General features: G+C 44.5%; 1 protein-coding gene across 1 annotated transcript in view; it reads left to right on the forward strand.

The window, feature by feature from the left end:
- The window catches only part of ARHGAP6 (Rho GTPase activating protein 6), a 251182-nt gene that overhangs the window by 177308 nt on the left and 47089 nt on the right, over positions 1–26785 (forward strand). The window contains 3 exon segments of the mRNA XM_032880204.1: positions 526–685; positions 18280–18351; positions 25021–25277. Of these exon segments, the coding sequence (XP_032736095.1) occupies positions 526–685; positions 18280–18351; positions 25021–25277 (489 nt within the window).

Genomic DNA, 26785 nt, shown 5'->3' on the forward strand with positions numbered 1-26785 from the left:
AATATATTTACCGTACTGTACAGTATTTATCCAAAAATATCCAAGTATAAAGTGAGCGGACTTGTGTAGTTCAAACCTGTGTCGTTCAAGGGTAAAGCAAAAATGGTAACCACCTCATAAGGGTGTTGGTAGGCTGTCCATACACGCTTGCCCTCGCGGATGTAGCACACACGAAGGCAACTAGCAGCGATTGTTGCTGTTTCTGAGATATGTAACCGCAAAGATCCCGTGCATTCCTGGAGAAGAGAGGCAGTAGGACCCTCGAAGTATCTTTTCCAGAGCTTCCTTTGGCCTCTGTGTGAATTGTTATATGGGATCACGTGATCCAACAGCTCCTAGAGATTTGGACGTTTGCGACAGACTGAGAAAATTCCCAGTTAACTGAGAGTAGACTTGATTGGAGGGATGGAGAGACAATTTTGGAACCGAAAGAGGAAGTTTGCTTGACTCTGTGACTAAGAGGAAGGATGATCTTTGTGAGACCTAGACGAGCTGTGTAACGCCTGGTGTGTTCTTGCTCTGCAGGGTGATTTCACCTGGAACAGCATGTCGGGCCGTAGTGTGCGGCTGAGATCTGTCCCCATCCAGAGTCTCTCAGAGCTGGAGCGAGCCCGGCTGCAGGAAGTGGCTTTTTATCAGTTGCAGCAGGACTGTGACCTGAGCTGTCCCATCACCATTCCCAAAGGTAAGGCCGTGTGTGCTGTTCCACCAGGGAAAGCTGTGAGTCAGACGTCTGTTTTGCCAAAGCTGCAGACTTATCTCACACCTGACATTAACACAGGAAGGAAGTGACAGCTTCTCGGTTGTTGGCTGGCATTAGTGTCCACTTTGAAAGACATGTTCAAGGAGGACAATTGACATGTCGGCCAATATGTTTATTGAAAGGGAAGGTCAGCTTGAGGTATTAAAAGGGAAAGCCATGTGTATCTCACTAGTCTACATAACTTCAGAACAGTCCATTGAAAAGAACTTTCCAAAAGGTCCACTTCAAGAACTCACGCTAAAACCGTGTCTATTTCAGCAGGATTTCAAAATAATCCGTTGAAAAGAATGTTTTCGCAATCTATTAAACGTGTCATTTGACCTTGTGCTAACCCAGAATCAGGGATTATACTCAGGTTAACTCGTTTTTATGGTCTTTCACCTGGCGTGTCCATGCTGAGCCATCCAGACCTGGTCAGCTGAGGTTTTCACAGATACAGGTCCTGATTCTGGTAAAGATAAGACTCATGTATTTGAAATCTTGTCATCTATGAAGTTGTGTTTTTGAATGTTTACCCTCTTCTATGAGGGTCCTTTATACTTGGTGGAAGCGTGTAGCACAAAGGTGACTTCTTCTTTTAGTTTCTCAACAAAACAGAAATGTTGTTGGCAAACCTGATTTGTAGTGAAGGGAATGAGGACTCTAAAAAGTTCTACGAAACCGAGATTGGATGCACATCAGATAAGATACCAGGGAACAAACATTCTTTGTAGCTTTGTTTTTCAATCCGGTTAATTTGATGTTTCTCTTTGTTCCTGCTTTTTAAAGACTGCACTAAATAAATAACCTTTACCAAACAGACAGTTTTATAAAAATTGTCTACTGGAAGCTCTGTCTCCATTACTCGTTTCCGAGACTTGTGGTTCCCAGCATATTCACGGAAATATTTGCTCTGTTGAGATGTTCAAAGATGTTTGGGCTATCGGAGTTATTTTGATACTTTATATCAAAATAGGAACAATGATTTACAAATAATTTCTTACTGATGGAGGAGAGAAGGAATCGTGTGGCTGGGTAGAGGGAAACAGGCATCAACCCACCCGAGAGTTCTGAAGCTCTTGATTGAGTTAGACAATTGTAGACATCAACCGAGGTCCTTCAAATCCAGGACAAGTGCTGAGTGCCATGATGGCAGCTTTGGTCCAAGGGTGGCCACTTGGTTCCATGTGAACCCCCAAGTCTGACCCGAAATGGGGTCAGACTCACTCTGTGAATAACTTATTCAGGAAAAAGCAGTACAGTGGCCACAGCCTAGAACCTAAAGAAATGATGACAAGCCTAACGAGACAGTGGGTATGATGAAAATGGAAACATTCTCGAGCTCACGTTTCTGTTCTTTGTCACTCTAGGAGGATTGTAGGGATTTGCTTATGGGTATCTGTTTGGAGACCCCTCTTCCTCCGGGATACTGGTGCTTCCAGGGTTCAGATGAATGAAGCCTGGCATATTCATCAGCTACTTGGGTTCCCTGTAGAAAGGGAAGAATCGAGGAGTGGATGGTGGGGGAGTGACCGAAGTGACTCCCCAGAGTGACTGCAGGAATGGGGTCCAGAGCACCAGCAGAGTCTGACCTCTCGAGCTATAATGAGAGGTGGACATCGGCGATAGGGGCACAGAGGCAGGCCGATTAAAAGACGCTGTCAGCGAAGTAAGAAGCAGTGCCATCTTCTAGGAGTGAGGGTGGTAAGGAGGTCCTGGAGGCTTGAGGAAAGAGAAGAGGAGGGGAAGAGAGGGCAGCTGATGGCCCTGCGGTGTTGCAGGATTGCAAAGCAACCCGAAAGGTCCATTTGAGGCTAGTGGCTGGGAATTCAAATTACAAAATAAACATCCTGGCAGTAAACATAGCTAAACCGGGACATACCACTTTGCGCTTTAAATTCCCAGCCCCGGAGAATCCAATCTCTCCCCAAACTTAGGATTTTCTAGTTGAGCTCAGTGATGGTGGAGAGGGACAAGGCCATTGTAAGGACATCAGCGGTAGGCAAAAAACTGCACTGCCAAAGATGGCCACGTCCTCCTCCCTGGAGGCCAACAGTGTTCCCTCGTAGGCCCCCAAATCTTTGCAGATGTGATCAGTCAAGGTCCTTGAGATAGCAAGACGATCCTGGTTTATCTGGGATGGCCAAGGCTAAGCAGTACAGGGTTACTGGAAAGCAGAGAAACTTTCCCAGCTATGGCTGAGTCTGAGAGAGCCAGGATTGTTGGAGGAACAGTCAGAGCGAGGAAACGGATTGTCCTGAGAGCCCTGGAAGGGATACAAGCTGCTGGCACCTTGATTTTAGCCCAGCGAGACCTGTTCCAGACTTCTGACCTCCAGAAATGTGAAATGATAAAATTGAGTTGTTTAAGCCACTAAGTTGATGGTTGTTTGTTACAGAAGTGGTAGGAGACTAGTTAATACAGTGTCCACAGGAGTGATGAGAATTCCAGACCATGGGATCTCAGTTGGATAAGAAGAGGAGTTAGGAATAAATACAGAAGTCTGTATTTTTCTTGAATAAGAAGAATCCGTAAAGCAAAGATGTCAATTATGTCATTGATGAGCTATAAACTGATTGTGATTCCAAAAACCACACCAGAACAATTTGCTTTTGGAGCATCACTAAATTGTTCTAAACATCTAGACAAATAACTGTGTACAAGTAGGCAGGGGAAATCTGAGAAAGAGGTCAAGTGGAGAGTGTCCCTGCCCATTTATTAAAGTGTCATACGACTAGAGCAATTAAGAGTATTATACTGCTGCCCCATGGGCAGATCAATAGAAAGCAGCAGAGCCCAGAAATGAGCAAAAATAAATACAGCAACTTACGATGTGATAAATACTACTTTTTTTTGATCAAGGGGAAAATGATGGATTATTATTAAGTATTAGTGACAGTGAGACAACCGTTGAGGAGAAAAGGTTGGACTCTAACCTTAGTCCTTACGTCAAAGTAAGTTGATATGCAAGAATTATTAGAGGATTTTTTAAAGATTTTATTTATTTATTTGACAGACAGAGATCACAAGTAGGCAGAGAGGCAGGCAGAGAGGGAGAGGGGGAAGCAGGCTTCCCGCCGAGCAGAGAGCCCGATGCGGGGCTCGATTCCAGGACCCTGAGATCATGACCTGAGCCGAAGGCAGAGGCTTTAACCCACTGAGCCACCCAGGCACCCCTAGAGGATGTTTTTAATGAAACTGTAAGTGTGCCAAAACAAACCATAAGTGGATATTTATTTATTTTTACATTGGAGAAGGCATTACCCAGAAAACGTAAAGAAAGAGAATGACATGTATCACTATGTTGAAGAAGAAAAGATAGAATCATTTGTGTGGCAAACAAATAAATAGAAATTCACAGCACATCTGACCAACTAAAGGCTAACTTCTGTACTGTATAAGGCCTTTATGACAAATTAATCTGGAAAAGACAAATAATTAAAATATACGCACATTATGGGCAGCACACAGAAAAAGTAACACAAATGGCTGAGAGATACTGAAAAAGGTGCTCACCCTCCTATGTACAAAAGACATGCAAGCGAACCACCAAGGTGGGTTTTTTTTCCCTCTTAGATTGGGATGGCTCCAGAAGTTGGGTGATAAACTTGATGGGAGGACAGACACTCTCATACTATTGTAGGGGCCACTCTTACGGTAACTTACAAGGCAAATGGGCAACAGCTAACTTTTAAATGGCTCAGCTATCTTACCTCACAGATACACCCTTGTGTTAGCTGAGGTAGGCTAACCCTCCGCGCCTTAGCATGACAGAAGTTCCTTACTCAGACATGTGTCCCAGGCAGGGTGGCAGTGGGAGTGGGGAGAGGGACCAAACCGCATGCAATTATTCGGGGCCCTAGGCTTCTCATGTCTTGTGACAGCTTCCTCCTCGAGATCCATTCAGCCAGGAGACAATGCAAACTAAAAACTGATACTTACATAAATGTTATAAAATGACTGATAAGCTTAATTCTCTATCCCTTCTAATCTTAAGCTGCTTCAAAAAAGGACTTTTTTTCAGATTATAGTTTTAATATCTGTAGCGTTAGTTGCATTTAAATTCCTTAAATAAAAATTCCACTACTGAATTTCTATAACTAGTCACATGTCTGGAAATGGTTTAAGGGACTAGAGAACCTAGAGAAATCTGATGGTAGCGATCGGGAGGTCTTTCGGTGGGAGGGATGCTATCTGTGACTTCCGTGTGAGCCTGAGTTTGCCCCGCGTGGTATGTTTTTCCTCCTGATCAAAGGCTGCTCTCGGCATAGGCTTTGGAATCAGACTTCCTAGTCTGTAAACGGCCCAATCCTGAATAGCAGAACCAGGAAAACAGATGCTGGGAACGGGGTCACGAAATTCAACAAGACCTCAGGCCTGCGTGAACTCTTCATTTATTCACAACACATCAACAGAGTACTACTTACCTATCAGATAGCGGGTTAGGCTCAGTTGACATGCATCTGGTAGCTTTTCAATACAAATGGTCTAAGGCGGGGGTTAGCCACTGGCCTGCTGGTCCCACCCAGCTCCCCAACTGTTTTCTGTAACTGAAGTCTCCCGGGAACGCCGCCGTGCCGTTCCGCGTACATCTTGTCTCTGGGGCTTTCAGGCAGCAAAGGCAGACTTAAGCAGTGACAGCCCCTATGTCTCACGGGCTCAAGCGTTTACTCTCTGGGCCCTAGCAGGAAAACTTTGCTGTCGACGGTAAGATGAAAGGAAATGACTGATTTCTGCCACAGTCAGAAAAGCATGTTTCTGCGGGCGCTGTGGCATCCCCTCATTCTGTCAAAAACGAAGTATTTGAAGCCGAGTAGTTGTTCCACAAGACAGAAATGCTTAACACATGTTGTCTGTAGTGCTCCCCCCGCCCCCCGCGTCATTCAGCCGATTTCTGATAGCACATTCGAGAAAGGCTCAGTTGATGTATTTTGAGAACAGTGTCATGGGCTGGGGAATTGCTGACGGTCTCAGAAAAGGTGGGTAATAGTCTCATAAAAGAGTACCCTGATGCGTCAAAATTGCTATCACACCACTTCCTTGTAACATGGTCCCTCACCCTTGTCACCGGTATAAAACCCAAGTAAACAACTCACTGAAAATCAAGAAAATGGTATTTTTGGTGGGGTAACACTCAAGGTGTCTTTGGGATTTCAGTGTGGTTTGTGATTTAAGTGTTGATTTGAAAAAATAAGGGCAACCTGACGGACAAGGAAACGGACCTTGGGTGTTCACGTGCCAGCCCTGGACGGGAGATCTGACTACCCTCTTCCCACGTCGTTCTTGCTGGCAGAGTCCAGGGGGAGAAGCGATGTGCTGGAACTGTTTGTCAAAGCCTTCTGTGTAAGTAAAAATGAAATTGAGAACTGGGGTAAAATCCACAGACTCCCCTAGAAGTGGAAATGTGGAAAGCAAGTCAATGCCGCCCAACAGGGCGATCAGAGAATAATGGCACCACTGGGCTTCGAGGTGCTCAACGCGGATCTCCGTGGCGTGAGCTGCCAAGCTAGGTGTGTCTTTCATGTGTCCACACTCACCTTTGCTGAGGCCTCCCGGAGGACTGTGATTCCCCTAGGGTCAGCCTCTATCTTAGTTCTCTTTGAATCTGGAACACCAGGTAAACCACTCACTTCCTCTGCCCGATTCCACCGCCCCTCTGCAAATCTTCGAGAGGTGAATGAACGCACACAGGCACCTCTCCTTTCAAATGAAGCTCCTTCCTCTCCTCTTCCCTAACTCTCCAAAGGGCATCGCCCACACCTTTCTCTCCTTTCCCCCAGGAGCCCCAGGAATGATTCTGAGACACAAGTGTTTCCCTGTTGCTTCACCCCATGCCCAGTTTCCGACTTTGGTTGATGGTCTCATAGGACTGATGTGAGGTTCAAAAGAAGTAAGAACCATGGTGATGCTTCACACATCTCCTGAAACTGTACACACTCTCAGGGAAAGTTACCTGTCCCCATCTCCGGCATCATTGTTGTCACCACCAGGTCGCTTTGTCTTGCATCTGCCCTCAGCTTGTCTTTATATCTCATCTAAACTACAGCCAGAGGTCCCCCACCTGCTTCCCTAAATTCGGGGCTTCTCCCTTAATCTGCCCACCACACCTGGAACCATTAGAGTGGTCTTCAACCACAGAATCTACTCCTTTCTTGGGGAAAAAACAAACAAACAAACAAGATGAAACAAAACTCCTGGGCCTCCTGTTGCCAACTAATGTCATGATCCAAGCCATTTACCGCACTGTTGCATAGAAAAGAAAAATCCATTTTGCTTGCAGCCTCTTGTGGGAAAGCACCGCAGATTTATGCGCATTTGTCTCAGAGCACTAGGTTTCAAACTCTTTGTCCACCATCTACCAGTGAGGGATACATTTTACTCCTCAGTCCAGGAAACACATGAACCAAATGGTGCTCATGTTTATCAGAGCTACACTTCGATGTCTCTAATGTTCTGTCCTATCCTCTTCTATATGATTCTTTATCCTTTTCTAAAACACACTCATGGGACCCACTAAATTTTCCTTGAGATTCACTAAGGGTTTGTGACCCACAGTTTGAATAATGCAGCCTTGGAAGGAAGATGGAATAGAGGAAGGGGCAATAAGGAAGGAAAGAACAAAAATGTCAATGTAGAAAACTTGTAGTTGTTCTTTGCTTTGGCTCCTAGGGCCCTGGGAAGGTAGATGGGGCATTGTTTCTGTAGGGCCACAGAAAGGAACCAAGGTTGACCTTGGCCTAGGCACCTAGTCCCTTCTCAGTCCAGAGCCCAACTGTGGACGGCCAGCCAGGAGACTTCCTTGTGCTGATTCACTGCTCTCTCTCTCTCTCAATACCAAGCTAGGCATACAGCCCAGAGGAGGTAGATATGTGGGGCTTTTGCTTCTCAAGAGGTAGAAGCCTTTAACAAAGGCTACAATATCATGTCAGAGGTAGCCCATGTCCTCTAGGATCTCCTAGTCAGTCAATAGAGAAAACACAGATCCATCAGTTACATGGAAAGAAAGAACAGTGGATGGCATTTATCCACGATACCATTGGTAACACTTAGAGATACGAGCTGTCTCGTCTACCTAGTCCAGCAAAAGCTGGGAATGACAGAGCGGCTTCTCTGCAGGCTCCTCTGTAATGTTCTTCTTGGATGCTCTCCTCCGCACCCCCGGGCTTAGACCATGTCAAGTTCTCCCGTGTAGGCTGCTGTATGATTCTGTTCTACTGCTGAGTGACCAGCCCGTATGATAGCAAGTGGTTCTTCAAGCCATAGGCTCTGTGCCTTTGTAGTCATAAGTGGTTTCCTTTATGTTCTCAGACCATAGTTTTCTATCCAAGGTCTTGTCCCTACTGGTCACATATACACGTGACCACGTTTTATATATCTTTTATATATATCTTTGTTGGAGCGGCAACTGTCGTTACACAGGGCTTTGGCATCTTGAACAAAACTTTTGTCACTGCAGTTTCTGAAATACTCTGGCACCTTTCAAGGGTTTGCAGACTACACTATTCTTTCTGTTGGGATCATGACCCGAAAGTAAACCTGATAATTACAAAGAATGTCTCATCCCTGAAATATGAATAGGAGCTCCCATTTTTGCTCTTTTTGTTGGTTTCCCCTGGGGGAAACAAAGGCAGGTAAGTATTAACTGAAATTAAATACTAAGTGCTTTTAAACCAATCAGGCTTTCCAGATCATTTGAAATGAAGTCCTCAGGATGATTTCCAAATTGAATTAGTAGGTGTTTATAAAATTGTTACACAGGCAAAGCTCTGAAAAAGTAGTTTCAGGGGTCTTCGCTTAAGATAGGAGTGAACAGACTGCAGCCCAAAGGCCAAATCTAGTCCACTGTCTGTTTTTATAAATAAAAAAAGTTTTATTAAAACACAGCCACCCCCATTTGTCGCTGTATTGTCTAAGGTTGTTTCAGTGCTACTGCAGAAGAGTGGAATAGTTTTGGCAGAGACCGTATGGCCCACAAAGCTGAAAATATTTACAATCTAGACCTTTACAGAAATGGCTTGTTGGCCTCTGAGTTAGGAGATTAATATTAATTTGATATAGTAATTTATAGTTACTATATATGTAGTTGATCAAGCATACCATTCTCTTCATTTCAGTGTCTTCACTATCTTTATTTTGCAAGTGTTTTTTTAATGATCAGACCTATGCAACTCTCGATGTTTTGAGGGTTTGTTGTGTTTATGCCTTTTTAAAAAAGATTTTATTTATTTATTTATTTGAGAGAAAGAGAGAGTGAGGGAGAGCGTGAGCAGGGGAGAGGGGCAGAAGGAGAGGGAGAAGCAGGCTGCCTGCTGAGAAGGGAGCCCGATGCAGGGCTCAAACCCAGGACCCTGAGATCCTGACCCGAGCCAAAGACAGATGCTTAACTGACTGAGCCACCCAGGTGCCCTTAAGCGTTATATATTATATGTATATTTTATTTCTATTATGAACACTCATATATAATATAAGCCATATTATATTCATATTATATTATACAATATAATTCTATTATATTCACTTATAATTCTCTTATAATTCAATTACCCTCCTTATCATAGATCCCACCCAATGTACAAACATTCTGACTTCCCATGGACGTCTTTTTTAGGGATGCCTGGCAATACCTGTCAAGGCTGGTGCTAATATAAGTAGAAAAACACATCCCACAGCAGAGTTTTGGATTATCCACTGTTAAGATGCTTTGGCTGCAAATTACAGAAACCCAATCCAAAGTGGCTTAACTAATAAAGAGATTGATTATATTACTTTACAAGGAGCCCATAGATAGACTAGTTTTAGGACTCGGGAATTTCTTCTTGGCCATCATCACTGGGTCACTCTGTTCTTTGGCTGGCTTCGCTTGTCACAAAATGACTGCAGCAGCCCCCAATATCCCAGCCTCTATAGCAGCACAAAGAAGCAGAGAAGTAGGGACTCTCCATCAGGTATCTTTTTAATAATAGAGGAGTGTTTCCCCCCTGCTTCCCAGTAGACTTCCCTCCCTTCTCCATCCCCAGAATGGCAACGTCTGCCAGTGTCCAAATCCACAGTAGCAAGCAGAAAGAAATCACTGGAATTGGTTTGACCTCAGATTCCTTTCCTGAGCCTGGACTCAGTACTCACCCCAGGCTGCGTATGTGACCACTGGGAGGGTGAGCACCTAGCAAATCAGGGAAAGAAAAAAATTGGTCGGGACATAGTAGGGTAAAGGTGGATTTAGATTAGAAACTATCGGTATACATAATGGCAACGTCGTCCGTCATTGCAAAGAAGCAATAGGGAGGAAACCATTCTTCGGTCACATTTATTTGCTTTGGTGTCTAGCATGGGCCTTGGCATAGATCTGTGGCTCAGGAAATACGTGAGAAATTGAAGGCAATGGATTTAGAATTCAATCAGAGCACATTTATTTATACAGTGTTTTCTGTGTTGTGAAGAATTATTTCCCATGTCTCAAAGAATAATCAAAAGCAAGAATGGAAAAGGAAAGGATGAAGACCCTAATACTTTTCCTCTAATTATGTCATTGTTCCAGTAACTGCCTTTGTGAGAGCTGTTTTCATGGGAGCAACTGGCAGAAATTTGGAAGCATTCCCAAGGCTTAAAGTTCATGACTTAAAGATATTTGATTCCCTTCTTACTTGTTCACTATAAAACAACAGCTGTCAAAAGAAAGTCTGTAGCATTGGCCCCTACACTGATCAAAAATCAGACCATGTGTAGACCCTTGTCTGTTTAGCTTTTCAACTTGAACTACAAGCTTTGGCTTTAAAACAAGTAATGATGAAACTTCTTTAATTTGGAGTTTAATTTCCTTAACAATCCAGGGCATTCCTTTGGGATAAGTGATCTTTGTCTTTTAGTTTTCCTAACTGCTTTCTTTCCCTTATGCTCTAGGAAAGAAACATGGCTTAAGGAAAAGACCTGCCAAAAGCCATTTCTCTTGCTCTGATATTTGGAAACTTCTGTCTCTGCAAATATAATGCCTACCTAGGCTAAGTTAAAAGCATTGTTTTTGATTTAAGGAATATGCTGTAAGAAATGCAAGTTAGGATGCCTGGAGAGACAAAAGAACAGCAGGGCTGCTCCTTTGGAACATGGGCTTATAGCTTTTTATTTTCTTTACTCACAGCATTTGAATATGGAAAAATGACAGCAAGTAAAAGTTCCTTCTAGGGCATAATTTGATCATGACTGGTTATTACAGCAAGCAGTGATTATCAAGAATGCCTGGTTAAGGAGAAACCATCGTTGAGCTTTTCAAACCCATGACCTCCCAGCCATGAGATGAGCTTCCCTACCTTGTGTTTTGATAGAATAAGACATGATCAACAAATATCTCAATGATTTTCTGTAATAGAAAAACACCTGCTTTGAGGCTCAAAAATCTACAAGGTGATTTTTTTCCTCTTAAGGAAAAATTTCAGAACAGATTACTTTGCCAAAATAATTTACACAAAGCAGAGAAGGCTTCTTAGCATTTAATTTAACGGGAAGCATGGTCACCTCCAAGAGCTGACTCCCTTTACAACAGTGAGAGAGACTCACAGAATGTTCTTGTTTTCTGACCGCAGCTTTGCTAATTTCACCACCACTTCAACATGTAAACTGCGAGGATTAGTACATTTCACAAGTACTTTGTGGAGCCTCCGCTCTGAGAGGCATCTGTATTGCTTAAGAATGCCATAAATATTTTCTTCCCTGAAAAACATAGACACTTTGGAAACAGATTTTGAAAAATCTAACCCACAGGGTGCTAGCAGGCTAAAGAAACAATGCTTAATTCATTGGGGTTCACACCAAGAAAAATTACTCAATCGCTGTGTTTCTACTTGCCTCCTATTACAATCAAGGTTAATGGAAGAACTGCTAGGGAGAAGGTGATATATAAACGGAAACATTGACCTTTGAACTTGATTAAATAACCAACAGTCTATAGCATGGAAGATTTCTTAAAACATGAAAAAATATATAGTGAGATCCAAACTTGACCAAACAGTGGGACACGTTTGGGCTTGAATACGTTGTTTGCCATGATTTCCATGTAGACTGTTTTCTTCCAGAATTCTAACTTGTCACTCTCTTGAGCCCTAGATCCCACTAAAGAAACTATGGGGGTTAACAATCTTCTCATCTTTTTTCCCCAATAGAATGCTTGCTTGATAAAGGGTTGGATTATCAGGAATAAGAGGCTTAGGATAAGAAAGGACCTCCTAGACTAAATAGTCACCATGTGATTTAGTGGAGGGAACCCCCACCAAAATTTAAAGGCCCCTGAGAGGCCTCACCTCGTCCTTTAAGACTGAACATGAACGTTAGCCTTCTCAAGCAGAGTTGGAGACAGCCTTCTCACTTCTGACCTCCCACTTGCTAGATGCCTCCACTGAAATGTTTCTTCATTTCGCTTTAGTGAGTTTTCCATGTATCTGTCTTTGGCACTAAACTCTGTGTCTGTTCACCTGGGTTCATAGCGCCAAGCTCCATCTCCCCTACAGAATGGGCTGTATCGGTGTTGGACGGAGGGATGGATGGAGCAGGGATGGATCAATGTATGGGGGACGAGCCCACTTTCTGGGGGGACGACGCTGTTTCAACAGATAACTTGTATAGTATAAATCGTATTCCCACGCCAAGGAGATCCGTCACATTCTGTGGCACAGTATCCGGGGACAGAGAATATTTGTTTGCACACCGAGGCCAGAACGCTGTTTCAGCTCCTCTCCTGAACCTCTACAGTGAATCCCAGTTCAGCTTTCAGACTGAAGCATCACACTGGTCACATCGGGTCCCCTATCCTGGGCTCGCTGCCACATTTCCTGCCAAGAAGTAGAGGTGTCCGTTTTCCTGCTAACTACCTCCCCCTTTTTATCAGGACTACCCTCCTTTCTGTTTCTCCAGATGGACTTTGAAAAGGCAACTCAAATCAGTAGGGACAATTTCAAGTCCATTCCACTGAGGATGGCGATGGCAATAACAACTGTCCCCAACCTACCCAGGCGCCTTTTCCTGGGATGGGTCTTTGCCTGGCGTTTTGTCCTCAGTCCTGCCAGGTTTTCAGTGTTGACTTAAACACACCAGATGAACTTATACCACTGAGATGAATCACTGGAAAACACGAGATGTGGAGTATGGGTGCAAGGAATGGCCCTCAGGTGCCAGGACCACTAATAATAACGTAACTTCTTTGACAAACCTTCCTGTCCCAAACTGGAAAGAAAGTATCTGATTTAGTCTTTTTCTTGCTTTCGGTTTAGAAGTTTGTGGCTTGAGAGCCCTCAAAAGGGGAGGTGGATGAGACTAAAGGATGAGTTTGAGTTTTAGTGAGCGATAAAATATAGTTTTAGTAAACATTTTGATAAGACATCCGCATCCATTGTATAGCTCGCCTTATCCACATTCATTCTTGTAATTTAAACACTGTATTTTGGTTCATCAGAACAGTCATGGGGACTTGAAAAGGAAACAGATTTATATATGTATCTGTGTTCTTGGAGGCAAACAATCAAGCAACAAGTCTGGATAACTTACACAGAAAAGGGATTTAGGGAACCTAAGAAATAGGAGGGATCATCGGACACTCTAATCAGCCGCCTATGAAAACATCACCAGCGCCATAACAACAAATCTGGTCGAACCTCTCATCTGTCCACTCCCTTTCCAGGAAACATGCTACACCAGAATGGCAGGCATAACAGATGCTTTACATTGGCCCAGACCCCTGGTTTCTTCCAGATCAGGGAGATGTGACTAGGAAGATTATTTCAGGAGTTTCCAGCCAGGTCAGAAACTCTGACTTGTGAGTCACCTTCTCGCCATGAAGTTGAGCTCCACGGTCTGTGTGTTTCCGAGGAACCCAGTGAGCCGTGAGAGCCTCCACCTTCTCGCGTGCGTGACAGATGAGGCCTCAGCCTTTGCTTGAATACGTGCAGTACCGGGGCGAAAGGGTTTTTTAAAACAACAACACAACTGCTTTATTCTAGAATAATTTTAGATTTATAGAAAAGTTATAAAGACAGTTACAGAGTTCCCTTATACACCCCTCAGCCAGTCTTCTTTAATGACCTTGTGCCCTATGTAACCTTGGTACACTTATCACCACAAAGGACCCAACATCGATACGTTGCTATCAGCCAAACTGCAGACTTTGATCCGATTTTACCAGTTTCCCCACGAAATATCCTTTCTCTGACCCAACATCCTATCTATGATACACCAGGCATTTGGCCGGGCATCTTTTTTGTTTTTCTTTTCTTTTCTCTTGTTTTTGAAAATAGTAAACATTTCTGATCGCACACAGTTTCTGGGACTATCACAGCCCGGCTGCTCTGGTTTAGGTTCTGGTGTGTGAGGTTTGCCGTCAAGCTCAGCTGGGGCTGCAGTCATCTGAAGGGTTGACTGGGGCAGGAGAATCGGTGGCCCGGCCCACTCACAGGGCTGCTGGCTAGAGACCCCAGGTCCCCACCGCATAGCCCTTTTCATAGCACTGCTCATGATGTGGCTTCCCCCAGAGTGAGGGATTCAAGACAGAAAGAGCAGCGGAGACAGAAGCCACTGTGAGCAGTGCTTTCTTTTTTCTTTTCTTTTCTTTTTTTTGGGGGGGTGGGTGGGGTGAGGCAGCTCATTCCATTGCTGAACAGCTCCATTTGCCGAGAAAATGGCCTTCCTGTAATCTCCTCCTGGATCCTTGTTCTGGCCAGCGGAGGGCTGGCCAGGAAGTCTCCCCATCCACCATGTTTAGTCCTCAAAAGAAGGAAAGAAAGAAAAAGAAAAAAGAACTAGTGTCCCCTGAGTCTTCCCCACCTGCCAAAGACACGCTCATGTATCCATTCAGACAGCCGTTCATCACCAAATGCGGTTCCGCACCTGACCTAAACAAGGGTGAGATGCTTCATACAGAGAAATGGAAGGCTGTTTATTCAAAGAACCTGCTCTATTCCTATTAGACAGGAATCTGGTAGAAAGATAGCCATAGGCAGACTCGCATTTCTTTCCAAATTGAAAGAAATTGTTATTCAACCGGATACGTAAAAGCTCAACAATTTATAAACATTTTTTATTGTTCTGCCTCAAACAGAAACCGAGATTGGGTATGGGTCGAGCATTGTGATAATTAGGAAAATGTGACTCTTCTGGAGTTGGGTGTCACATGGTTTGAGCCTATAGCTGCCCTCTAGGTAGAGTTATGCACAGACCAGGGCTTCTCAACCAGAGTGATTTTGTCCCCGCCGGACGTTTGGTGACATCCAGAGACATTACTGGTTGTCACCACAGGGACTGGGTGGGCTCTCTGGCATCCCGGAAATTGAGCCCAAGGATGCTGCTAGATATCCTACTGTGCACAGGACAGTTCCTCCCAGCAAAGAGTTACCAGTTCCCAGCATCGCTAGACTCAAGTCTAGTCGTTAGGTGCCATCTCTAAAGGGCCACTTCCCGTTCTGCCACCAAGTGTCTCTTTTATAGCATTTTCCCTTCCCTTTTCACTGAGCTCCCCTCGCTGCCTGTGAACTCCTTCAGTTTGCCTTCTCTGAGAATCTAGGTTTCTGGTCTGAGTCAACAGCAAGGCAGCTGTGGTTGGGAAAAGTAAGGGAGGTGGCGCCAAAAGGCATTCTTTCAAACTTCCCTCAGCAGGAATTTTCTGGAGGTTGGAAACAAGCTAGAACCTTCCTTTGAGGCTAGGATGAAGTGCAAACTCCAAGACTTGCCAGGTGTGCTGTGGCCCAGGGTCACTTATCCATGCTGACCTGCGGTGAGTGTGAGGACTGTCTCATGAAGTGAAAAAGAGAATGTTTGTATCCGTTGTAAATAGCTAAGCATTTTTAAAATTGTAGGCCACTATTCACAAAGATCACATTTTTTTTTCCCCATAAGGAGGCTTCGAGATATTGTTTGGAATCTTGGAATTTGAAGTACACATTATCCTTGTGGGACTGTGTGAACTCTCATGCTGGCGGGAATACAAATGAGCGATCCTACCTGGAAAATGTTTGATGTTACCTAGTAGAGGCCAAGATTGCATACGTGCTAGCCTGACAACGCAGCTTGTACATATCTCTCCCAGAACAGTGGTTCTTAGATTTCAGCGGGAACTAGCCCCTGGTGGGCTGGGGAAAGCACACATTGTGGGGCCCCGCCCCAGAGTTCCTGAGTCAGTAGTTTTGGGGCAGGACCATAGAATTTGCAGCTCTACATACAGAGTTTCCAGGCACTACCGATGCCAGTGGTCCCAGAGCCACATTCCAAGAACCACTGTCTGAGAGAGGGTCTTGGACATGACATAGCAAGACATGCACAACATTTCTCAAAAACACTGGTCCTGAGAGTCTCAAGCTAAAAGCAATTCAAATTTCCAGTGAACCGTGGTATATTTGTACCAGAAAGCAGTATACAGCCACTTGATTGAGTGATCCACAGCCACCCGCCTCCACGGGACGAATTTCCAAAGTGTTGATGAATGGCATAAAAGAGGCAGGAGAGAATACCTACAGTGTGACTCCATCTAGGGGAGCCCAAAAGTTGGAAAACAAACTGTATTCTTTATAAATGCATCTGTAGATGGTAAAACTACGAAGAAAAACAAATGCTTGATTATTGCAAAAACCAGACCAGTGATCACCTGGGGGGGAAAGGAGGGAGACACACAGGGGGCTTGGGCATGAGCAGTAGTCTACCTCTGAACTTGGCTGTTGCGGTGTGGGATTTGGCCTCCTATTATTTATTTAAACTGCACATTTGTAGTTATACACATCTTTATATATGCTACAGCTTCCAATTAAAAAGAAGTTTTAAAAAAAACTATCTTTAAAGAAAATGTCCCCTATCCTATCTATCTGTGTGCTGGTTCTTTGATAACTTGCTTGAATTTTAGGATCTGTGCACTGGTTATGAAAACTAAGTCTCTTTAGCTTTACTATATAGTTTAGTTGTTCTTCTGGGTCAGCGATTAAAATGAAGGAATGATAGAATGTTGTTAAAGAAATAGACCCTTGTTACAGTCAGAGACACATGGAGATGTGAAATGATGAACAGCGTTAACAAAGTAAAAGTCCTGTTTGGAGAATGGATTTGAGTCTTGTGTTGTTAGTATGTTTATTGTCATATATTTTATAATAAGTTGTGGGTAGGCCATATAAGTAATCATCATCTAGACACTGGAGATAAGAACATACCCATAGTGAGAGGTGGCTGTCTCTTCACTGCATTACAAGTGTCTTACTCTTGTCCCCCCGTACAAACCTCACAGCTGCAAGGGTGCAGGCTCTTACGAACTGTGTCCATTTTGTGGGAGGAGAGGCATTCTTGCAATATTTCTTTGCTTTTTGAAAGAAGAGGGATTGACTGTGTCTGTTGGTTATACCATGATATCTTTTGCCTCCAAAAATCCGGAGAGAAGGAATTGGGAACATCTGCAGCCCCACGAGGATCCCGGGAATGCTCATCTCTGGTTAAGAACGTGCATGCTGTCTTTTTCTGATATCAGCGTTTGGCTTTGAAATTTTATTGGGCTGAGTCTCCTTCTGGACTACAATTTTGAGTGTATCCTGTAAAAAAAAAATTCTAAATCCTCCTTTTAAACCCAAGTTTCCTTGCAGCACGGGCTGCATTTCCCCTACCTGACCTCGGTGTGGATTCCCGAGGTGTGCCTCCCACACGTTAGGTTGACGGTTGTGTCATCTTGAAACGCATTCTTGCCATGATGACTGGCAACGGTTTCTGATGACATCCCAGGAATTTGATTGCAGCTGCCTACTGATATGAGTGGTATCTTTATTATTTGGAGAGTAGACATGCTACATACGTTTGTTGCAAGTACAAGATGCTGGAAGGGGGTATATCCTTTACTTATTGTAGGGAAAACTTTGAAATGACCCAAATGTCCATTTAGTGGGGGAATGGTTAATAAAACTACAGTACAGCCACAGAGATCTACAGAGAAAGTAAATCTGAATTCATGCCCATGAGGCATTTGATGTACAATGTTTCATTAAATCTCACAACAACCTCATGAGATTCCCATTTTATAGATGAGGACGCTGAGACTTGTCCCAAGTCACACAGTTAGTAAATGGTGCAGCAATAGTTAGATCTGACTTCTCTAGACTCCCAAATTCATCTCCTTATCCAGTTACACTCTACCAGCTTATAAATGTCAAAATCATATGTCCCGTTGACTTTCCTCTCGTGGAGATTTGATTCAAGATGACATTGGTTTGCATAAATATGAAAAATAGGAAGAGACCCATTTAATAGGAACAGCAGACATATCTCAGTGTCAACACTCAATTAATTCTGAAGGAGGTAAGTTTTCTGTACTTTCATGATTGAAACAAAATTTGAGAGCATACGTCAAGGTTCTTGTTGCGTGTACTATCCAAGTCGGGGATTTCTGTGTATTTTCAGAGCCATTATTCTGCCTAAAATGTCAAATTAGGAGCAAAGTAAGTGAGAAGTCGTGCTTTTGTTCAAATGTACGTATTGATGGTATAAGATACCACATGTATGCTTCTGTTCACGACTTTTCTTTCTTTTAATACTTACAGATGGACAGAAGAGAAAGAAATCTTTGCGAAAGAAACTGGATTCACTAGGAAAGGAGAAAAACAAAGACAGAGGTAAGGGACAGCATGAACTAGAGCCGAGGCATCTTCCGTGGAGCATAATGGTTGAATTTGGTGGAGTTTTTGAATTGCATAGATTTATGCGGTTCGACTCTATTATGCAAACTGGATTTCTACAATGGAATGTCATTAAAGCCTGTTTTGGTCTACTCTTTTGTGTTTGAGTGGCCCTGTACTGAATTGATGAATTCAACTGGTTTGAGCAAAGTGTGACTTGGGCCAAGTTTATGGTTCCAATTATGATGCTGGCCAATCAGCAGCGCATAAGAAGACCCTGGGTTGAGTAGCCATGGACAGCATCTCTAACGCTAACCAGCTGTCTGGCAAGGCCAGATCGTTAGGCAGGGCTAGTTGAATGAGAAAAAGTTTGGATTTGCCTACTATGGCTACTGGAAAGAAACAGTCTCATCTTCATGGGCTACAGGAGATGGGCCATTCTCAGCATTTTTCTGTCCAATCACAGCATGCTTATTTTTTGCCCTATATGTTTTGGGAATTGTTGACTCTCTCCATACTGGTTTGTGTCCCCCTCTATGTCTATTTAGGGAACTGACACATTAGCCACTCTTTCAGAGGTATTTATGGTCATTTTAAACTAATACTCATTGAGCCTGCATAATGGGCACCTGGGCCCCATTAGCGCAGTACAATTCTCTGTGGCTTGTTTGTATGGTCCCATATGAAATGACTGCTGAGTGGTGTGGTTGTGTGAATGTATTTCCATTTTATGTGACATAATGAATGAGTGTTGAGTGAGCCAAGCCATATGTCTCACCTTGAAGTTCTTTTCTATAATGATTGAATTTCTGCTTGAAAAATGATGAAAGGCAGTCAAACCGAAGGTATAAAAATAAATGCACTATGGTCAGTACTGGACAAGACCTAGTCCACACCATTGATTCCCGACTCTGCACCCATGTCGTGAACTGTGCCTAAAGTGTCATGACATTTGGTTCTTTGGACTAAAAGGAGATAAAGAATTTGAAAGAATGGGAAGCCAACGTTTTACTTCCCTTAGAGCATGATTTCTCAACGTGGGTCTATTGACATTTTAGACCGGATAATTCTTTTTTTTTAAAAAGTTATGTATTCATGAGAGAGAGAGAGAGAATGAGTGGGAAGAGGGGCAGAAGGAGAAGGAGAGAAAATCCTCAAGCAGATTCTCCACCGACCACAGAGCACCACGCAGGGCTCCATCCCAGGACCCCAAGATCATAACCTGAGTCAAAATCAAGAGTCAGCTGCTTGACTGACTGAGCCACCCAGGCACCCCCAGACTGGATAATTCTTTGTTATGGAGGCTGTCCTGTTCACCGTGTGAGATGGTTAGTGGCATCTCTGGCCGCTACCACTGGATGCCAGTAGCACCGCACCCAACCAGAATATCTCCACACATTTCAAGTGTATGCCTCGGACTAGAGAAAGGGAGTTGAAAATGTGAATGATCCCTGCCTCTCGCTGCTGAATCTACTGCCGGAATGATCAAGGCAAAGGGCATTAGCTCTTGTCCAGCTACCTATCGCTGTGTGATTGATTGTATTCTAGTTCATCGGTCCATATGTTCTTATCCTTCTTTGTAAATGAAAATTAGCAACCAGGGTAGCTTTTTTACATGAGACCCTTACTCGTCCTATTCCTGCCATCCATCACGTTTACCTTGCTAGATTAGAGAAATTCTTAGTGTTTATTGAGAGGATTAAAGGAGCCACTCGGACTGGCATTAGTAATGTGTATCTTTGAAGTTGGTTTACTCTAGGATGATGTTACTGATCTGAGGACTGAAACCTCATAATGGAGACTTGTGGTGATTCTTCCGAACTGCCCATTTAGGCTAGACCAAGCAGAACGAGATGATTGAATTTCCCCAGCAGAGAGAGATGCGTGTGTGCTTGCTTAGGTTACAAAACAACAGGAAGTAAGGATGTGAATGAGCAGAGAAGGGTGGGCCAGGGGAAGTGATTGACCAATGTGTACTGGGCCATTATACATTTTTCAGAACTTATTGTATTTGCATATTACATAAGCTCAGGGAAAACTTGGTGGTGTTCTGGAAGGCTAGGAAAAAGGAAGGCAGGTTCTGGTGGTCCAGAGAAAAGACACATCGCCCAACCAACTAAATTAGAGAAAAATATCAGTCTTCGGGGCGTCTGGGTGACTCAGTAGGTTAAGCCTCTGCCTTCAGCTCGGGTCATGATCTCAGGGTCCTGGGATCAAGCCTTGCATCAGGCTCTCTGCTCAGCGGGGAGCCTGCTTCCCCCATCTCTCTGCTTGCCTCTCTGCCTTACCTGTGATCTCTCTCTCTCTCTCTCTGTCAAATAAATAAATAAAATCTTTAAAAAAATATATCGGGCTTCATGGCAAAAGAGGTTTTTCTTTTTTTTTTTTTTTCTCTTTTAAAGTAGCTCTGATGTTTAAAAAGATGTCCTGGGCCTAAGTGAAACTTAATCACAGGGCATCTCTTCGGAACAGAGAGTCCTGTCCGTGCGCTCACATCCATTCCATGGCCACCCTGGGAAGCAAGGCAGGAGGGGTCAGCGTGCTGGTCTTGCTGAGCTGTAATGGTTCACATGATTTTCTTGCACTTGAACATTAACATTGGGGTTCCTAACAGCTGCACATGTGGAAAATGATAATCACTGGAGTCCAAAAGTAAAAGAAGGAAAACAGGAAGCTCTCAGTGACCTCTTGGGTTAGGTCATCTAAAAATAAGTAGGAGCAGCTTTTTAGAATCCAATTGGTCTCCCAATAAAGAGTGATTCATTAAGTGTTTGATATGCAGCTGGATTAATTGATTCAATCAGAATGAATCACGTCCTGTATTTTATTTAATTGCCTTGACATCAGACACAGCAAATCACGTGACACTTCCGTGTCCCCCCCGCCCGCCACTTAAGCCAGTGCCCGCATGACTCTTGAATTCCGAATGGAAACAAATTCAAGATGGATGCTGGGTGGGAAAACATATTTTCATCCAGAAGAGTTCCAAGCCCTTAATTTCTCTTAGTTAAATTACTTGGCAACCAAAAGCACTTTTTAAACTTCTAGAACTTCAGCAAATTTCTTTCATGGGTCCAAAAGAAATCACTTTTGGGGAAGCGATTTTAAAATAGCCACTTCATTCCAGTTCATGTGGTTCCTAGTCGGAGTGCAGGGGGATTAGGTTCCACTGCGGCATATGTCTGGGAGATAGGTCCCCACTTCACAGGACATTTCAGACTAATGTATCTGCCATCTATTTATTGACATGAAACCTGGGGATAATTCAGGTCTGGCACATTCCTTTAGGTGGGAATAGTATCATGCCATGTTTTATTGTTCCTCTGCATCCGAGTATGTTACTACACGCCAGCTATGACTTAGCGCTGGATAGGAATAGTTGATACAACTTTATTTTGCATCACATTAAATAGCAGGATACAAATCAAGTATCAGTTATCACTATGTAGAAATTCTCAAAGAGAATGCATCGAATGCTGTCTTTGGGTGCTGTTAGTAGAGACGAGAGAATCCTGGGGAGTGCGATCCCAAGAGAGAATAGGAAGGGGCCACCTCACGCAGGACTGTGTGAGCCCCGCCACGGTGTTTGGTCTATATGCTGAGAACGTTGAGACACCATCAAAGTGCACTAAGGAGGGCGCCTCCTAGTGGTGTGTTTTAAGAGATCGCTACCCTGCAGTGTGGAACATGAACTTGTGGCCAGGGGGTAAGATAAGAGTGGAGGGAGGAAGCCTGATTCCTGAGGTGAATCCCTTCTGGAGAGGACAAAGCCCAGGATGGGACCAAGGGAGTGAGTGGAAAAGGTGGCATGCAGGAGAAAAGTAAGGGAGAGGAGACGGTCAAGGCGATGGGAGATGGGGAATTAGATGGGCCATTTAGGTAGCCATCCAAGCTGCCAAGAGTGATGGTAGCTTGGGGGTCTGACTGCCGGTCAGTCAGTGCCAAGAGAAGAGAGCGATGGGCAGGAGACAAAGGAGCCTTGTGATAGCTGGTTTCTGCCACACGGTGGGAAGGTGCAGATCTAGAAATGGCAGTAGGGAGCAGAGGATGGCATGCCACCTCCTGACCCTGCCATTCACGGGCTGGGAGAGTGCACAGTTGCTGCTGATGAGTGCAGCAGGGGAAGCAGTCTCCTCGGTGAACACGTACTGTAGATTAGAACACGATACACACTGTCCCCAGCCCCAGAACACTGAGTCTTGGGAAATGTCCATCTGGTTTTAAAAACCTATTATCAACTGTATTAGCCACTATCAACACGGAGTCTCCAGGGTTATTTTCCTCCGAGAGAAGAGCTTTGAACCCACAGATAAGCATGTATGCCCAATGTTTTATTTACACATGAGGAGGGTTTTGCTATATAGACTTGCAATGATTCCTCAATTTCACAATAGCCACATTTTGAGAAGCAGTCACAGTCAAGGAATCCGGCCTAGAATTTTCCAGAGTCTAGACACTGCAACACAAGTTTAGGGCATAGGGAGGCCTCCTTTCTGAAGCTTGGAAGGGTTCTCGAGAGAAAGCAACAAGAAACAAGTGACCACATCAAAACTCTAACCCCGAGAGAAACAATAAACTCAGCTAGGAAAGAAAGCCCATTAGGGAAAAATAAAAATCTGTTAGCAGGTCATCTCTTGAGTGAGAATCAAAGAGAAAGAAAAGTCAGAAAGAACGACTTAATCTGTCCCATCTATTTGATTTGTGTCAGTTATTCCCATTTGCAGGGAGAGTGGCAGATTTTGGGATGTTGAAAATGACAGGTACCAAAGGACACCAGTTTTCTTCTTTTTTCTAGGGATATTAGAAACTCTAAATGAGTGCAGTTGGTTTTCCTCACATGGCAAAACTGGCTAAGAGAAGAGTCAGTAGCCCCCATCTCCTATGACAACCCTGAAGTGAGCGTGCCTACGTGAGCAGACAAGTGTCACTCAATACATTTATCATTGTACTTTCTGATGTTGTCACCCACCCCCCACAGTTTTTATGTAGTCCCCATAGCTGTCAGCCTTGGCACCTGCATGTTTCTAGACTCTCCCCGGGTTTTCTGAAGCAAGACTCTTTGCTTATTCCCATACACAAGAAAGCACTGACTTACACCATACATCCTGGGGTGTGTGGCTCGTGGACTGCTATTCCAATTGTGCTAGTAGAGAAGATGGCCTTTTATCAATAGTGAGTATCAGATCTTGCTACGCCGTCTACACCGATCACTCAAAAACATGCCGAAATTTTGGTTTGCGTTATTGTATGCCACCTAGTTTGTCGATCAAGAATGGTAAGCATCTTCTGAAAATCCCCAAATGCTGACGTTTTGATTTTTCACTTCAAAACAGACTGCATGTTGTGATGGAACCTGAGGTTCAGACTTCCTAAGTGACATTTCTGCTTTTAACATAGACTTGGCCATTAACCCAGTGATGGTACCATGTTGCATGGACCAAGGAGGAAAGCCTTTTAAAGGCTCTTTCCACCTGATTTGAAGTTAGCCTTTTCTTTCCAAAGAACAGACCCTTAGAATTGTTTCCCCGTGATCATTCTGGTTCTATTCATAGGGTTATAAAAACAAGGGAGAAGCTAGACTCCCATATTCTGCTGCTAGATGTAATTTTGAGTCTAAAAGAAATAATGCATTGAATTTCATTATGAGTGCTTTTTGGCATAAATCTAAAATAATGCCCAAGAGGTGGCCAGCCCTAAGGATCAGTGTGCTTATTACAGTATATGTGTATGAATGTGGAAACAAAGCAACTGGTGTCCATCTCCAAATGAAGCAGTAGATTTCTGTGATATGCTCCTTCCCCCAGATTGTCCTTACTGGAGGATTTAACGCATTGTATCTTGAGCCCTTCACTGGTTCCTTAGTGAGGAGAGTCTATTGCACAGGGCCCTGCAGAACGGCTTGAGTACATAGATCATGAGAGCGACAGCCCCAGCCCAGCAACTGGAGGCAGCCGGTGGGGACAACAAACACAGAGGGAAAAAGCAGACTTCCCCCGAGCTGCTTCCCTGCCTCTCGGGTCCTCACTCACCTATCTGGCTCTTTTACTGGGAACCCCAAAGTGTATCCACTTCACGAAACTTCAGTCTTTGCTCCATGCACCTGAGAGACACCTGTGTAATTCTTTACATATCTGACTCCCGCTGCCCCACACGCCCCTTGCTCTGGACCCTTCAGGAGCGAGCACTACACCTCTGGTGAGCTTTGCCCTCCCATCGTGGTACCTGTTCTGTGAGTCCCTGTGGACTAAGCAGATGTACCTAGACCTCTCACGCCTTGTAAATTCTGGGGGTTCTTGAGACACATAAACCCAAGACTAATGGTTTGTAAAATGGTATCCTTGTGAGGATAAAGCATCGTGTACATTCTGTCAAAAATGTCACATTTCTCCATACAGTTCTTTACTTTAAGACATACTTGAGATATGTGGAGGGAAAACTAGCAGCCTAGATTTCTGAAAACCCATGTTCTTTACCCATACTGGCCTCCTTGACAGTAATAGAAACTTGGGCCGCTCTGATACACGCCAAAGTCCTCCCTGTATTTGACTGGAGAATCAGTCCTTCAGGAAACAGTCATTTGAATGCGGCTGCGCTTGGGTCTGAAGCGTGGGTGCGAGCCTTCCCTAGCCCAGCCATGTCTGAAAGTGTTTTGTTTTTTGATTCCAGAATTCATCCCGCAGGCATTTGGAATGCCCTTATCCCAAGTCATTGCAAACGACCGGGCCTATAAGCTCAAGCAGGACTCGCAGAGGGACGAGCAGAAGGATGCGTCTGATTTCGTGGCTTCCCTCCTCCCGTTTGGAAATAAAAGACAAAACAAAGAACTCTCAAGCAGTAACTCATCTCTCAGCTCCACCTCGGAAACACCAAATGAGTCAACGTCCCCGAACACCCCAGAACCGGCTCCTCGGGCCAGGAGGAGGGTGAGTTGGCCAGGACTTTCTCTGACACTACTGCTGAAACAACCGAAGCGTTACTAGGTTATTCTCTGAGTCTCTCCGCTCTTGTGAAAACTGGAAAGGGAGCCCAGGGATCTGTCCAGGACCCCATGCGGGGACAGCGTGCCCTGGGCCATGTGGCATGTGACACAACCCCAGAGCCTTTTCCTGACCACTCTCAGAGCTGCTGGGTGCCCCTCCTTGGATCCCCATGTGTGTGCCCCGTGATGTCCTAAACATTCTAGAGCATCACTGTTGATCGTGCTGTAGCGTAATCTTCTGTCGTTCTTTGGACTTGCCCTGGAGACTCTACGAGTTGGGGGCGGGGCCTCAGAGTTGGGGGCGGGGCCAAGGTGGTTCGTTAGTCTCTTCATCTCTAATCCAAGAACCACGCCTGGCCCCCCAGCGACCTGACTACCAGTCTTCATAAGCAAGAATATTTTTTTTAATCAATGGAACTTTTTTCCCCACAAGAAACCTACATATATATCATATATCATCTATCATCTATCTGATATAGCATATCATATATCGTATATATATATATATAGAGAGAGAGAGAGAGAGAGAGAGAGGGCACATATGTCCTCTTTCTTTCTTTCTTTCTTTCTTCCTTCCTTTTTTAAATTTACATCCTCTTTCAAATCAATTCTGTAACAGAATCAATTTCTTGTTTCAGGTTTCCTGTTTCAATCCAGGAAAGCTGAGTTCTCAGGCAAACTGGTTGGTGATGAGCTGAGTCGGTTGAGAAGCATCTCTAAAATTTCCCAGGTCCCTGGGAAATCTTCTCTCCTTCTCCTCTTGCCCAGAGACCCCCCAGATCTTTGCCGCCTCTACCCACTCACTACTGCTCTAGTCAAAACCCCAAACGCTTCTCACTTAAAATCCACACTCAAGACATCTCCAAGATAAAGGGGTACCTGAGCCACTGCTCTTTTTCAAGGCGTTGGCTATGTTTAAAAGCAGAGAAGTGCCGACTTCCCAGGGTATTTAAATGGACGTGACGGAACTGTTCTATAGTCCTGTCATCGTTTGCGTGTCATAAGGCCATAACACCCAGACTCACTTGTGCGCTTTCTGGGAATCAGGGGCCCAGGCAGCAGGCCTCCCAGATGCCCTCCCCTCTGTCCAGGCCTTGCTAAGACATGGGCAGTGAACCCCTTCCTCTCTGCTTCATCAGCCGGTGGGTGGGGGTGGCTGTGCAGACATGGCTGGTGCCCTGCTCCCCTCCACTCGGCCTTTACCAGTCCCAGGACACCAGAGCCCTCCTTCCACCTGCCAGCACCTCGCCCCTACCAAGGGCTTTCTCCGACGGTCAGAGGCACCAACCCATGCAGGTGATAGGCTGCAAGGGCCGAGACATTGAATGTCACCTCCCTGCCCCGACCAGAGTTGCTCTTAATCAGTGACTCTTGAGGCTTGTGGTTTAAATAGCCCAGCACCCTTGCTCCTGACCACAGTTGGCTCTGAGCTCCTTGACCCACACTGTCTCC

This window comes from Lontra canadensis, unplaced genomic scaffold, assembly GCF_010015895.1.
Source record: "Lontra canadensis isolate GAN:19392208 unplaced genomic scaffold, GSC_riverotter_1.0 scaffold68, whole genome shotgun sequence".
Lineage (NCBI taxonomy): Eukaryota > Metazoa > Chordata > Mammalia > Carnivora > Mustelidae > Lontra > Lontra canadensis.